The sequence below is a fragment of the Mixophyes fleayi genome, chromosome 4 (genome assembly GCF_038048845.1).
Source record: "Mixophyes fleayi isolate aMixFle1 chromosome 4, aMixFle1.hap1, whole genome shotgun sequence".
Lineage (NCBI taxonomy): Eukaryota > Metazoa > Chordata > Amphibia > Anura > Limnodynastidae > Mixophyes > Mixophyes fleayi.
This window is the reverse complement of record NC_134405.1, coordinates 65,390,896-65,407,249: the sequence shown is the minus strand read 5'-3', so window position 1 is coordinate 65,407,249 and position 16,354 is coordinate 65,390,896. Positions and strand designations below refer to the sequence as shown.

The 16,354-nt window shown below is 43.4% G+C and overlaps 1 protein-coding gene across 5 annotated transcripts in view; it reads left to right on the top strand.

The window, feature by feature from the left end:
- The window catches only part of FER1L5 (fer-1 like family member 5), a 676,118-nt gene that overhangs the window by 194,701 nt on the left and 465,063 nt on the right, over positions 1–16,354 (top strand). For 4 of the 5 annotated variants that reach the window (XM_075207347.1, XM_075207348.1, XM_075207346.1 and 1 more), the window contains exons 30-34: positions 12,989–13,137; positions 13,211–13,381; positions 13,585–13,660; positions 13,824–13,883; positions 14,091–14,266. In XM_075207347.1, the coding sequence (XP_075063448.1) occupies positions 12,989–13,137; positions 13,211–13,381; positions 13,585–13,660; positions 13,824–13,883; positions 14,091–14,266 (632 nt within the window). The remainder of the gene's footprint in view (positions 1–12,988; positions 13,138–13,210; positions 13,382–13,584; positions 13,661–13,823; positions 13,884–14,090; positions 14,267–16,354) is intronic. The other variant, XM_075207349.1, reaches the window with a different exon arrangement.

Below are 16,354 nucleotides of genomic sequence, written 5' to 3'. Positions count from 1 at the left end.
CATTTGGGAACTCAGGAGGATGCTGAGGTATAGCGTCCGGAGTTAGATCTAATTTGTGGAGGAAGTCCATACTTTGGTCTGGTTTTCTGATAATGTGGGTTCCTTATGTAAAACAGCAAGGTGAAATGAGAAGCCCAGTCTGTAATGTATAGAATGGTTATGCAGAGTTTGTGTGATGTTTATCAACTTTTGGGGATAAATATATCAAGCACCGATTTTGAAAATCCCGCAATTTTCTTGGGAGAGTTGAAACTGGCAGATGTATTAGCCTGAGATTTGATGTAAAATCGCCAGAGATGTGTTTCTGTAAAAATCGCTATTTCAAAAATTGTTAGAGATCGAAGTCCTGACTGTTTGCCACTCTAGCTATACAAATCTCCAAATGTATGAAGCTCCCGAGTTTGCTATAAAAATTGCTAGATACAACACGCTGCATCCTAGCTGCAAGATTAGTAAACACATCACTCTTACACAAAATTTAAAAAGTAGATACATTTTGAAAGAAAAAAAAATAAAAATGTGTGGGGTCCCCCTGTCCAACCACAATCAACCCTAGTGCTGCTAGCCTACTGCTGTTTGCGGGAAAAATCAGGGAAAAATTAGCGTGGGGTCCCCCCGATTTTCAAATAACCTGAACTGGGTCGTGGTTGGCACTATAGCAGGGGGACACGCTGCAGGTGTCCCCCTGCCATAATGACATATCAACCCCATGGCTGTTCAGCACTTGGCTGAATTCTCTAGGCAGTGGGGTCCACAAATAAAAACGTGCGGACCCCTCGAGGAACAACCAGCCCAGTGCGGTGGGTGTAGGGTAATATCGGCGATTATTGTAATAAAAAACAAACAGACACCATTTTGTTTTGTGGAACTACAAGTCCCAGCCATGTGAGGGTGCCATAAACAGTCTGGGCATGCTGATGCTTGTATAACTACAAGCACCAGCATACCCATGGCAGCCAGATCATGTTGGCACTTGGAGATCCACAAGTGCCAACATAGCCTGACACCCATGGCTGGTTGAGACCTGTAGTTCCACAAAACGTTAAAAAAAACGGGGGGGACCCATGCAAATTTTTCCCCGATTTTTCCCGCAACCAGCAGTAGGTTGGTAGCATCAGGGTTTAGTGGTCGAACGGGGAGACCCTGCACATTTTCTTTCCCAATGTTTGTCTATTTTTTAACTTTTGACATCCGCCGGGACCTGCGGCTCTATAGAAAGTAATTGTAACAGTTATGTGTTTACTAATCTCGCAGCTAGGATGCAGTGTGTTGTGTATGGCAATTATAACCTAAACACGGGAGAGTTGGCTAAACACTGGCATGCTTGAAATCCCATCAAATCGTGAGAGATGACCAGCGATTTTTAAGATCAGAGTAAAAAATGCTTAATACATTTCGCGACTTGGGCTCTAAAATCACCCGCAATTTTTAATCTCTGAAAAATCGGAGCTCATTTAGCCCCTGATGTCTCTTAAGAGTGCTGGGAGCCAGATTCTGGGAGATAATCAGAATGGAAAAAAGAATTGACAAAGTTCTCTGGAGAAGTCATATAGGCATAGCACTATGTCTCGAGGTGGCTGCTTAAAGGCTGGTTTTGAGTTTGTCCAGATCAAGGAGCCATTTAAGTATATCTGGTAAGAGCTGTGCAAAGGGCCCTCTTTTTTTAAATAAATGAAGCCATATAAACTTGAGTGGATTTAGTTGAATATTAGACTAACTGCACATTGTAAACCAGGATAGGCTGTGTTGCACCGAGGACTGATGGTCAGTCTGTTGGGACTATTTGTAGCTGGAATAGGATGGCTACTGTGAGCAGTGTCAGACTGGGGCATGAAGGGCCCACCAGGGGACTGCAACGCTAGGGGTCCGTCAGAGGGTGTGTAGCCAGCCATCATAGAGGTGAGACCAGACACTAAAGGGGGAGTGGTCAGCCCACGAAGGACATCTAGCACCATAGTGTAGTGCCTAGGTTCCCAAAGTGTGCGCCGCGGCTCCGTCACAGGGGTGCCGTGGACAGGAAGAAGAAGAAGTGACGTCACGCCCGGCATTCAGTGACAAGCGAGGAAGGAGGAGGATGCTGGGTCCTGGGCGCAGCCGGATTGGTAAGTAGTTTTTTTGGGGTTTTTTTTTCTTTTTCCTTCCTGTCCACGGCACCCCTTTGAGGCTGAGGGGGGCAGAGCGGGCAGAGGCTGAGGGGGGCAGAGAGTGTGGATGCAGGGGGCACAGTGTGTGTGGATGCAGGGGCACAGTGTGTGTGGATGCAGGGGGCACAGTGTGTGTGTGTGGATGCAGGAGGCACAGTGTGTGTGTGTGGATGCAGGGGGCATAGTGTGTGTGTGTGGATGCAGGGGGCGCAGTGTGTGTGTGGATGCAGGGGGTGCAGTATGTGTGTGTGCATTCAGGGGGCACAGTGTGTGTGTGGATGCAGGGGGCACAGCGTGTGTGTGGATGCAGGGGGCACAGTGTGTGTGTGGATGCAAGGGGCACACTGTGTGTGGATGCAGGGGGCACAATGTGTGTGGATGCAGGGGGCACTGAGTGTGCGGATGCAGGGGGCACTGAGTGTGTGGATGCAAGGGGCACTGAGTGTGCGGATGCAGGGGGCACTAAGTGTGCGGATGCAGGGGGGACTGAGTGTGCGGGTGCAGGGGGCACAGTGTGTGCGGGTGCAGGGGGCACAGTGTGTGTGGATGCAGGGGGCACAGTGTGTATGGATGCAGGGGGCACAGTGTGTATGGATGCAGGGGGCACAGTGTGTGTGGATGCAGGGGGCACAGTGTGTGTGGATGCAGGGGGCACAGAGTGTGTTAGCTGTAAATTATTCTTTGACAGAAATATAATTAAAAAAAAATATACATAAATAAATTCTTTTCCCTTGGATTTATGTGTATTATTTTTGTATACAACTAAATAAGTATTTCTGTTCTGACCTAAATCCTTATTACGTCTTTTTGACTACTTGTAAAACGGGACTGCTCAGTGATTATTTTGGAGGGGTGCCTTTAAAAAATTATGGAGACTCTAAAGGTGCTGCGAACTGCAAAAGTTTGGGAACCACTGGTGTAGTATATAAAGAATGCAGTGTGTATATAAAGAGTACACAGTCTTGACCTGCCCCTTAGATTGGGCAGAACAGTCAGTAAAAGTCGGGATTGTCCCACTAGAGTCAGAACATTTGACAGACTTTCCTACATGTTCTTGTCAATTTCACCACCTGTGGCTGCTGGTTTCTTTAGTTGGGGCTTGTCTGGATCCTGAAATGTTGGGGGCCCTATTTGGGAAAAAAAATGGATACATTTAGAAAATTCCAACCAGCCCCGGCGTTAAATCAATAGGACCCACAATTCAAACTTAGGCCTTCCTCCAGCCCCAACATTAAAGTAATAGGTTTATTTATTAAATGGGAATACTATTTCCCTCCCTCAAAACAGCCCCAGCAATAGATTAATAGTATTTTGGTATAATAAATATACCTATTTCCCGCAACCGTCACTGCCATTAAATAATTTATATTCACATTTAATAAATAGACCTCATGCTCCTCAAACTCAGCCCCACATTCAATTAATAGCCCCCAAACCACCCCATCTTAAATTAATAGTCCCCACTATAAAATTAAATAGCCCCACCATCACCCCACAAACCTGGCAGGATGGCAGTAATTCCTTGGTGACAAAAGGAATTACTGCCATCCTGAATCCAGTTATGTACTTTATAAACATACTTGCAAGATTATTTTTCCAGATTTTTTTTTCCAAAGCCAAATATCATATTTATTTTCCTGCTTAGGAATGATCGTGGTCTCATCTGCCCTGATCGGAAACAGACACTACTTAAGTTTACCTCAATCCATTCAAGCATCTAAGAATAGTTCCATTCTCCAGTGGCCATTACACACACATAGGGCATTACATGCATCCTCCCAGCACCCAGTGACTCTTCATGCATTCCAAACATCCCTCACATTTCATTTTTATTCAATTTCATTAATCAAAGCTACGTATAAAAGTTCTAAAAATAAAATTTTATTTATCATGAAGTCATTCTGTCTCAAGGTGACAGTACTTTTTTTCTCTTTCATCCTATCTGGGGGACACTGCTACCATGGGTTGTATGAGGGGAGCTAGGAGTTGACATTCAAACAGCTAATTATTTGTTTAACCTACAGACAGACTTCTCATCTCTGCAACCCCCTGCATCCTCAGTGTAATTGGAGTTGGGCTGACTCTGTGCTGCTCTTGCAGCATTTTCTTACAGACTTAGAGAAATTTATTTTATTTTCATTTAGTTTATCTTTCTTTACATAAGATTAGGTGCAGGTGCAGCAGTTGCTACTTACTGACGCTGTGTTGGAAACACATTTCCTCACAGGATCCTGGCTGCTGCATTGTCAGAGCACAGACAGTTCTGGTACTACAGAACTGACAAGATAAGATAAGCGATAAGAAGTGACAGGAGGGTGACCGGCGCAGCTAGTCAGCAGAGAGTGCCGCAATCCCGAAGCATGCCACCGTTTTTAGGACGGTGCTAAGTTTCCTGGTAATAAGAGAGGGAGACTTTGACCGCACACTTTCACGGATGGGCTAAAGGGCGCTGCAGGCTTATATATAGAAGCCAGCACATCCGGTATTATTATTATTATTATTGTTTATTTGTTAGGCGCCACAAGATTTCCACAGCGCCGTACACAGAACAAACAGTAGACTACACAGGGATAGACAGTACAGAACAATAAACAAAAAATACCAATACTTAAGAAACTCTGGCAGGCTAATGCAGTAGAGGCGGAGCAAAAGATCAGGAGTGGAGACAAGAGGGAAGAGGGCCCTACTCATATGAGCTTACATCCTAAAGGAGGGTAAACAAACAGGCACAAGGAGAGGCAGTTTAATTCTGGGGGAGAAAAGGGGGAGCCGGGAGGAGAGAGGAGAGACTGAGTAGAGAAGATGAGGGGGTTAAGTGGATGGTTGGTAGGCTTTGAGGAACAGGTGAGTTTTGAGTGCTCGTTTGAAGGAGCACAGGTTAGGAGAGAGACGGATGGAGCCAGGGAGGTCGTTCCAGTGAACGGGGGCCGCGCGGGAGAAGTCTTGAACTCTGGAGTGGGAAGTGGTGATGAGAGTGGAGGAGAGGCGACAGTCATTGGCCAAACACAGGGAGTGGGCAGGAGTGTGAATGGAGAGGAGGTTAGAGATTTATATCCCAGTAGCCTGGGAGAGAGCCTTGTAAGTGGTGGTAAGGAGTTTGAAAAGGATTCTGTAGGGGAAGGGGAGCCAGTGTAAGGCAAGGCAGAGAGGGGAGGCAGAGGAGGAGCGGCGTGAGAGGAAGATGAGTCTTGCTGCCGAATAGAGTATAGAGCGGAGGGGGGCGAGGTGGGAGTGGAGGAGGCCAGTAAGGAGGAGGTTGCAGTAATCAAGACTGGAGATGATGAGAGCATGGATGATAGTTTTGGTGGCATCTTGAGAGAGGAAGGGACAGATGCGGGCGATGTTGTGTAGTTGGAAGCGACAGGTTTGGTCGCAGGATTGAATGTGGGGGGCAAAAGAGAGAGAGGAGTCTAGAATAACACCAAGGCAGCGGAGTTGGGTGACAGAGGAGATGTTGGAGTTGTTAACAACGATAGAGAGGTCATGGTGGGATGGGAGTCTGGATGGGGGAAAGACAATGAGTTCAGTTTTAGAGATGTTAATTTTAAGAAATCGTGAGGACATCCAGGAGGAGATGGCTGAGAGGCAGTCAGAGACACGATAGAGGAGGGAGGAGGAAAGATCAGGGGAAGAGATGTAGAGTTGAATGTCATCAGCATAGAGGTAATACTGTAGACCGAAGGAGGAGATGAGAGCACCAAAGGAGGAAGTATAGAGCGAGAAGAGTAAAGGGCCGAGAACAGAGCCCTGCGAGATACCTACAGGGAGAGGGGAGGGGGAGGGGGTTGAGGAAGAACCAGATGTGGATACAGAGAAGGAGCGGTTAGCAAGGTATGAGGTGAACCAGGCCTGGCCAGAACCAGAGAGGCCGAGAGAGAGAAGAGTTTGCAGCAGGAGGGGATGGTCTACGGTGTCGAAGGCCGCAGAGAGGTCAAGGAGGATGAGTAGGGAGAAGAGACCCTTGGATTTGGCTGATAGGATATCATTAGTAACTTTGGCCAGGGCAGTTTCGGTGGAGTGCTAGAGCTAGAGAGACCGTTATGGCGTTCTTCTCTTATTATCAAGCAGCCGCCTAACGTATATTGGAGGAACGAGGAGCAGCATAAAGAGAGGACAACCCTAAAGAAAGTGGTGACTTGGTGCATCCCTGAAAAGTTCGGGAAAATGGCAGCTACCTGTTATCAGCTGCAGAGGCAAGCTGTATCCATGCTGCACAGAAACCTCTCCTCACGTTGCTCTGAGGGTTCTTGGCCATCTAGGAGGGCTAAGTACTTTCTCATCCTAAAAGACTATTTTGTTTGTTGACAGCCATATGTATAATGTTTTAGAGATGTATGTGCTGCCATATATAACCGCTATATACAGGTCACTGACATACTGTATCCTAAGGTTACTTACTCTGAGTATACACTGGGACCCTAAATATATATATGTATATATGTGAGTGAAATATATATATATGTGTGTGTGTGTATATATATATATACATATATATATATATATATATATATATATATACGTGTGTGTGTATATATATATACATATATATATACATATATACGTGTGTGTGTTTGTGTGTGTGTGTGTATATATATATATATATATACATATATATATGTGTGTGTGTGTGTATGTATATATGTGTGTGTGTGTGTGTGTGTATATATATATATATATATATATATATATATATATATATATGTAAAAAAAGATGGAGGAGGAGGCGCACAATAGTGTAGTATATTGGTATAAAAATGGGATCACACAGAAATCCACAATAGGACCAAAAACACCAGTGGAGAAGAAACCAGAAACCAAATATTATAGTACATCACACTATTACAATGATAAGGGTGTAAGCGTACCAGATGTAAATGTTGCAGGTTATCTCAAATAATCACATTGACTGAACTTGCAGAACTTCCATGTGGTATAAAAACACCCAGGACACACTAATATAGATGTATGCGTACCAGAAATCAGATCATTTCAGCTTGTCTCTGCAAATGTCCCACAGCTTGATCAAAGACAGGTCACATGACTGGATACACAGCTACCAGCCTTTGTTTTCCAGGATCTGTCTATGAAATACATGCAGGTGACGCTGGCAAGAATCCAGTCCCTTTCAGCGAGACTATGGGAGACCAAAAAAGCTCCTGGTTTGTGAGACTGGTCCACTCACATCTTGTTCTTATCTGCTCCTATACTCTGTGCTGCTGAGATGTCTCACATCATTGTCACAACGGACACAGGCCCCCTTGGTTGGGGTGCCATGTGTTACACTTGCAACTTCAGGGGTCCTGGTCGTCTTGGGAAACCTTGTTTCCGATAACTGTCTTGGAATTGAAGGTCATGTTGCTAGCTCTGCAGGGGGCACAGCAAGTTCTGCAGGGTACTCTGGTACATCTCCAGTCCGACAATGCCATGGCGCATGTAAATCGTCAGGGAAGTACCAGAAGTGTGGAAGCCATGTGTCACTCACCGGACCGTGAGTGCCTCTACGCTGGTGCGTGACTCCCTAGCCTTCCTGCCGGCACCTATCTTGAACAGCGCCCTTCCGCCATCCTAATGGACTGCGCATGCGCAGCACCCAAGAACTCTTGTGACTGTTGCTTTTAATCTAATTGGTTGATCAGGCAACTCTCCCTATTTAAGGCACCTGTGCTCATTACCTCATTGCCTGATCTTGAGTCTCATTCCCTGTGAGTCTCTGAAGGTGTCTCCTGTGTTCTACTAGTGTCTTCAGTTTCCTGCTGATTCCTGTTCTACTCATCGCTGGTCTCCATACCCGCTATTGTCTCCTGTGTACTACTAGTGTCTTCAGTTCCTGTGGATTCCCTGTGCTACTCATCGCTGGTTTCCATACCTGCTACAGTCTCCTGTTTCCTGCCTGTGTCCTCAGCTGGACTCTGATTACCGGATCTACTCACCTGTGGTTCCTACACTCGTCTCTGCCGTTCAGCGTCTCTGCAGTCCCTGCATCTTCCTGTGGACAGACTGTTCTACTGAATAGCGGTATGCCTATCTGTTATTGACTTTCTACGTTTACTCTGCATATCCGCTAGGACAAGTTTCCACTCTCAGCAGCGGTATCCATACCCGCTATAGACTGTTATTGTTATGCTGCATATCTGTTTGGAATTAACCGTACTACTCAGTCGTTATATGCATAATTGTGATTGACTATCCTTTATTGGCCTGCATATCTGTGCTGAGTAAGTCTCTACCAAGCAGCGCCTCATACCGTTATAGACTTTGCTGGATACGCTGCATATCTATTGGGATCAAGTTCCTCTGTGCTCTCAGTGTCTGCATCCTATTATCCTTTGTATGCCTCCTCTCATCGACACCTGTACACATTCTCACCATAAGCAGTGGTACAACTTGCTATACGCAGACCACTGACTTCCCCGCTACCTACCTGCACCTGGACAAGTCTTCTCACCATAAGCAGTGGTACAACTTGCTGTACGCAGACCACTGACTTCCCCGCTACCTACCTGCACCTGGACAAGTCTTCTCACCATAGCAGTGGTACAACTTGCTGTACGCAGACCACTGACTTCCCTACTACCTCCCGCATCTGCTCACGTCCATCCTGATCTCCGTGTTCAAATCTGCCTTTCTACTATATCAGCTAGTCGCTGACTCATTGACCAAGATTGCTGCAAGTCACTGACTTTCCTATTCTTTATTGGCCTTCTCTCTCCACCTGCTGTGATATATGTTCCGCTAGTCACCCTGCTACCAGAGGACCGTTGTGTGAACTTCACTACTCTGGTAAGCCCAGTCATCTGGTGAATTCCTTGGCAAGACTCCTAGTGCCCGTGACACCATGCAAGTTGCAGCTTAGATTGTGCCTTGGGCTGTTCTTTGAATTGTTCCTTCTTTTCATCGTAAGGTGGTTTCAGGTTTCACTTGAATCAGTAGATCGTAGTCCCAGCATTCCGGATGCGGGATATGGATCTTTAGGCTTACGATCTGAGGAATCCTTGGATGTTGTTTGTGCCATTTGCATATATGTTAAACGAACTTCGGACATTCGCAAGATCGGCCTATGCCTAGCCATATTGCCGGCTACTCCACCAGCTCTGTGAATGGTTCTTGGACACTGCGCTCCCTCCCTTCTGCTCTTTCACTCTTTTCTCAGTTGTCTTACCCTTCCTTGCGGCTTTATAAATACACTGAGGATGCAGGGGGTTGCAAAGGGGTGGGGTCTGTCTGTAGGTTGGTTAAACAAATAATTAACTGTTTGAGTCCCAACTCCTAGCTCCCCTCATACAACCCATATTAGCAGTGTCCCCCAGATGGAATCAGAGAAAAGGATTTATCGTAAGTATAAAAAAAATCAATTTTTTCAATATCTTATATTGATTATATTTTTAATGTGGATGCTCAGATACAGAATAAGCTACAATTGCTATGTTTTAAGATATTTACAAGAACATTTATCATCAAAACACGTCTAATACATTTAGCGACACAAGTTGTGTGGATTTACTTAGCTATGTCTGTTGAATCAATGCTACCATTATAGCCAGAACACCAAAAGAGACTGTTATAATTATTAACACCAATATTCTTTTAATCCTACAGTAATGAATGCAAGTGTAAGCATGATAGATGTAATTAATCCTTTCACCAGGCTTTTGCGAGTAATGTTTTTTTTTAATGTTAACTGTCATGTTTTCAGGATTTCTTTAATTTTGCACAGGTGAGTTAATCTATTTTGATTTTGATCAAATACAGTAGTGTTTGCCCCAGACATGTGCCAGGTATACAAGCAGGGCCGGATTAAGGGGGGGGCACAGGGGGCATGTGCCCCGGGCCCCCCTCTCTCAGGGGGCCCCCCGGACCAGCTGTGGCTCTTTTTGCTGCCCCCAAATGTCAGTCTACAGGGGGCAGCACAGGGTTCCGTTTTTAAGTGCTCTGTCGGCACTATAAGCACAGGTAAGCTTTTGCTTTTTTTTTTTTGAGTGTTCTGGGCTTCCTTAGCTGCGTGTAGATGACAGTGTGAGGAGGAGCAGAGAAGAGCTGCCCTGCCTGTCTGTGGGGGATAAGGTAAGTTAAGATCTGCTGTGTGTGTGACTTTGTGTGTGTGTGACTTTGTGTGTGTGTGACTGTGTGTGTGTGTGAGACTTTCTGTGTGTGTTTGTGTGACTGTGTGTGTGTGAGACTTTCTGTGTGTGTGACTGTGTGTGTGTGAGACTTTCTGTGTGTATGAGACTGTGTGTGTGTGTGTGTGTGTGTGTGTGTGACTGTGTCTGTGTGTGATTCAGCCAGAGGAGGAGGTGATTATGAAAATGAAGGGGATAATTATGGACAAGGAGAGGGGGTGAGGGGGTGATTTATGGACAAGGAGAGGGGGTGATTTATGGACAAGGAGAGGGGGTGATTTATGGACAAGGAGGGGGTGATTTATGGACAAGGAGGGGGGGTGATTTATGAACAAGGAGAGGGGGTGATTTATGAACAAGGAGAGGGGGTGATTTATGAACAAGGAGAGGGGGTGATTTATGGACAAGGAGAGGGGGTGATTTATGGACAAGGAGAGGGGGTGATTTATGGACAAGGAAAGGGGGTGATTTATGGACAAGGAGAGGGGGTGATTTATGGACAAGGAGAGGGGGTGATTTATGGACAAGGAGAGGGGGTGATTATACAAATAGAGGGGGTTGCAGAGTGACAACCCAGGAAGGGAAACCAACGCTGATGAGAAGGGGGTTGAAGATGCTAAGTAGGTGGGGAATGAGGAGTGAGAGGGAAGATAGAGGATTAAGATGAAGAAGAGGATTGAGGAGTGGGATGTTGGGGATATAAATGGAGAACAGAGAAGTACGATGTGCTCAGACCTAGATTGTCTATTTATTGTGGACCCTCTCTCCATGCCCCAGGGAAGTAGCATTTCTAAAAGTGGGCATTATGGGAAAAATGACAAAATTATGGCCACTCATTCTGTTAGCTCTCCTAAAGTGGACATACACTTACTTTATATGGAAACATATAATGTACAAAATGTAATATGCCTCCATGCTAGCTCTGTTGCCTTGCAACAAATCAGGCCTGCTAGTGCTTAGCTGGACTAGGCTGTTAGGGATAACCAATATATACTTACATATAGTAAGGTTATTTTGTTAATTATTTGTGGAGTGATTGTGAGGTATTTAATGTGTGCTTGAGTTTGGGGAGAAGGAGTGCTATTTATTAAATGTGAATATGAATTATAAAATGTTGGCAATGGTTTTGAAAAATAGGTTTACTTATTACATGTAAATGCTATTCATTTATACCAGGCTGTTTGGTGGGGAGGGAAATAAGTTTATTAAATGTGTACGCTATTAATTTAATGTCGGGGCTGCTTGGGGAAAATAGTTCTATTATTAAAAGTGAATAGTATTAATTTAATTTAATTCCAAATTTGGGGCTGGTTGCAGGGAGGGAGGCCTAATTATTAAAGGTGGTGCTATTGATTTATTAACAGGACTCTTTGGGGACTCCTAAACTTTATGTACATGTTTTTGTTTCAAAATAGGGCCCCGACATCCCAGAATCTACACAAGCAGCAACTGAGCTTAAGACACCAGCAGCCACAGGTGGTGAAAGTGACAACAGCAGGTAGGAGAGAGCAGGACCATCTTCCAACTGTTCTCAATATGGTGGGACTGTCCAGAATTTGGGTGACTGTCTCACTTAGTTAGGATTTGGTCTGACTACAAGGACAGTTGGGACGTATGTCCTACTTCACACTGTTATGCTTGTGAAGGCAGAGCTGCATGCACCTAACAGTAGTGCACACAGCATTGCCTGTTTATTTGTTTAAAATCAATATCATATTCGACAATATGGGGCCCCCCTGTCTTAAGTGCCCCGGGCCCCCCAGAACCTTAATCCAGCTCTGTATACAAGTGTGTATATGTTAAACTCAACCCATGATAGCAGAGAGATGTAGATTGACAATGTTGAAATGCTAAAGTCGCATTGGCTCATTGGCTGTCAAATACAAAGAATAGCGTTTTGACAGTTATTAATAATTGCAAGTCACATTTTTAGTATAATATAAAATTAACTACAAATGCCTCCACATCTCTAGTTTTCCCCTTGAAAAATCAAATGAGAATCATATTTCCTGCAGTAGCCCTAATAAATCAATAAAGTAATGAAAATATACTGTATAGCTGTGACTTGATGTAATATAGTCACTACGCTAATCCATTAAGTACAAATAGCTGGAGGGGTCAATATGCAAACAGGCAATCAGAAGTGGCTATATAGTGCTCCTGATAGTAATCCTCATCATATTTCCAAGAAATACCCCTCCAATAAGGTGTAACTAGTGGATGTGTCTATGACTATTTATGTTGCATGTACATAGTTTTCCATAGTTTTCCAAACCCCCTTTCCACCTCTCCAGGCAAAAGGGGATGCAAGTCAACAATGCGCAAGACTCTGGATACAGACGTATGCATACACATTTTTTGTGTGCATGCACTGTACCGGAATGCATAGCTTACCCACTCTAAATTAGTCCAAAGGTGTCAATCCTCCAGGAGGTAGCAGGGCTTAAATCTATTGTATTTGTGTTCCCCAATGAACATCCTCAATGGACTACTAAAGAAAATGATTTCTTGGTAAGCACAAAATCCTCATTTCTCTTTTTGATAATTGTTCTTCAAGTTTGTGTGTCCCTGATTTTGTCCTTTTTCTTTCTTCTTTCTTTTATCTATATCTTGTTTTTATCTTAAAATTCCTTCATTTTTACTTTTTTGTTTCTGGACGTTTGATTTTTTTTTCTGTTCTTTATTTTAAAACCTTTCTTGAAAAAAAATCACCTTTTGAATGAAAAGGATGGGAATATGGTTCTGACCCCATCACATCTTGGACTGCTCTAGAGAAGACTTACCACACTCATCGTAGGAGGCACTGGAAACGCAAAAGACAGCGAAATGTCAGACCACGCTTTTCTGACTCTTTGGCTACTTCTTTCTTGAAACCGGTAGGTCCAACGTCTACTGATGCTTTTCATGAGTTCTTCTGTCTGTCTTATGCTGTATATGGTTTACCTGCAGCATTCAGAAAACACAGATCCAACGTGCTGGGAATATGCATCAGCTTCTGAGTGGAAGTTTCCTCTGAAGCAGAAGTCTACTGACATGTTCAGGAGACGATGCTGGAGGAGAATTATGGTTCCTTCTGACCAAACCATGTCATCTGCCATATTTTTACTGGAAGGGTCAAGTGTAAGATGTTCATCAAAATCAGATTTTCTCTGCTCATTTTATTGGCAATTCCTGTTGCACAAGTTGTTTTACCTCATTTGTCTTTATTTTCTCTTCCTACTTTGTTACAAAACACTTTATTCTTCTTGATATTTAATCTCTATATTTTGATTCCACCGTTTCTCTGTTCACACCATTCTGATTTCCTGCTATCTATCTCTCAGGAATTGTATTTAGACAAGCTTGGAAATAACAAAGAGATGAAAAATAACACCCCTTTCATATTCTGCTTGTGCCCAGGTGAGTGTATACACAGAGACTTTAAATACAGATGAGTAGGGGTGTAGAAACATTAGTCACAGATGAGTTTGGACTACTAAAGAAAATGTGTGAATGTGCAGGTTAAAGTCAATTTATTGGATGCTGTTTCACTTATATAGTGTTTTCTTAATTCACTTTCCAGACCCTACATATTACCAGCTTCGCTGTTACTTATTCCAAACACGAGGTCTTCTCTCCACAGGTGACAGTCACTAGTCCTATAAGTAATGAACCATGAATACATTTCTTGTGGCACATGTTTATTTAGACGATAGCTCACATTATATTTGATCAGTGTACACTTATTCATACTGTTGAAGTATTTTAGTTGTACTGGACTATGTTTATGTTGGAGACATGAAATGCTTTTATTAAAACAAGGCTTTTGTATTAATGTCTGTTTTGCTAGATATGTACGCCCAGGTGTGTTTTCTACATTTCAGCCAGCATACTGACGTCTACTGTAGCTCTGCTGTTTGGGACCAGACTCTGCTGTTCTGTGATATAATCATCTATGGCGACTCCCAGTCTGTGTTGAAGGAACCCCCTTGCGTGTCGATCGAGCTGTTTAAAAAGGCACGCAGGGTAATAAATTATTTGTGGTTCAAGTTAGAGCAATTTGACAGAGTTGTATATTTATGAAAGATTAGTTTTCATGCATGGAAAACAAAGACTGTGAGAAAAACTTCTGAAAGCAAACCTTTATTTGCTTTCAGAAAGAAACAGAAGATTTTTCTATATATTATTTAAAAAGTGGCCCACAATGTAGCACAGACATATTAAGCGACATTTATGAAAAATATGAAAACTGCTGCAAAGTAAAACATTTGGTGTCTCCCAATTTAAAGAAATCGGACATTAGCTTTCACCTTTTAGATTACACTAGAAAATGACCATTATAATCTGATTTGTTGCTATGAGCAACCCCTAGTTTTTTCCTGTGCACCTTTTTCCATATATGTCCTTCAGCCTGTATGAGCAACCATCATGTGGCTCCCATGTTAGGCAGCAGGATTAAAGGGCCAGCACATTATGGGGAATTCATTTGAACAACTACTGTTGTCTAAATTAGCAGTAGTGCTAGATCAGATAATGATTACAGTGACAGTTTTTTTGTAATTTGTAGTACACCTGAATAATATGTTATCAACTCAGATAAATTCAAGGGGTACATCAGTCTTATATATATTGCTCAAAATAATATTTAAATGCATAAGGAGTGACTTACTATAAATGTACTAAGATCCAAAAATTGTAAGCTTGCAAGGGACTTTTTATCTTGCTGTCTGTATAATCCAGTATTGTTTTAGCACTGTTTGTTCACAATTGCTGGCGCTATAGAAATAAATGATGATTATGATGATAAGAAGCTACTTTAAATACATTTACACATTATGGGTTACTTAGTATAATTAAACACATTATAATTAATTAAAACATTAAAAAAAGTGTTGGAAACCCCACTGTAAGAGATTTTAGTTTCAATCTTGAGCAGATTGGGTGGTTCCCGTGAACGTAATACATTTCCTAAACATTGTGTGATTTTCATTGATTGGTTTGATAAATCATTATATGCTGTGTAGGATCAGACTTTTACTGAGAATAATAAAACTCCGGGTCAAGTGATTACCCTCATTGCTGCATGTTTTGGGGCCATGGTTTGACTGAAAATGGGGGTTTCCAACACTTTTTTTTGACTGAAAATGGTAGAACACTGGGGCTTCAGTGTAATCTAATTGTACATTGTAAAGCTTTATATATTATATGAGGATTGTGAGCTGGGGAGATGGGCATGTGATTGACATGTTAGATTCACATGTTCCATTATTCTTCCGTTGAGTAAGTGTCACACATCGTTCTCCGGGTATCACCACCCGAGCCTCAGCACACCTACCGTCACCTTAATTCTCCTCATTGTGCAGGCTGTCAGCAGCAGTCTGCACTTGTGCTATGCTTCAACTGTGTTATGGCCTCTCTAGCCATTGGTCAGTACTCCTTAATAAGCCTCCTCCCTTCACCTTTTCACTGCTGGTTTTTCGAGTCTTTACCTGGCCTGAAACAGCTTCCTTCTCTCCGCTGTATCTACCCCTGCTATTTAGTCTGCATGCACCGCTGACCTCTGCTGATCCGTTCCACATTTATGTGGTAATAGCTGTGGCTCACCGTTTGCTGCATAACCTGGATACCGCTGATCTCTGCTCACCTGTTCCACTCGTTAATGGTATTTTCTGTGATCAACGCCCACTATCTGTTCTGCATGCACCGCTGACCTCCGCTGATCCGTTCCACTCACCAGTGGTAATAGCCGTGGTTCATCGTCTGCTGCATACCCTGTACTCCATTGAGCTCTGTATACATGATCAACTCCTTAGTGGTAATTGCTGTGATCATCGTCTGCTATCTACTCTACATATACTGTTGACCTCGCTGATCCGTCCACCCTCCAAGTTGTAATAGCTGTGGTTCATCATCTACTGTATATCTCCCGGTGTTGCCCTGGCTTAGATCTTCAAGTTAAGTTATCAACAGTTGGCTGTAACATAATTAGCAGCTTAGCAACTCTTCCAACTCACTCCATGAGATGGCTGCCCAGTGTCGTTTTCGTGTTAATATTAAATGTCATTCAAATCCATCCAGTGGAAGGCACAGACCAGGCTCCCATAGTCAAAGTTC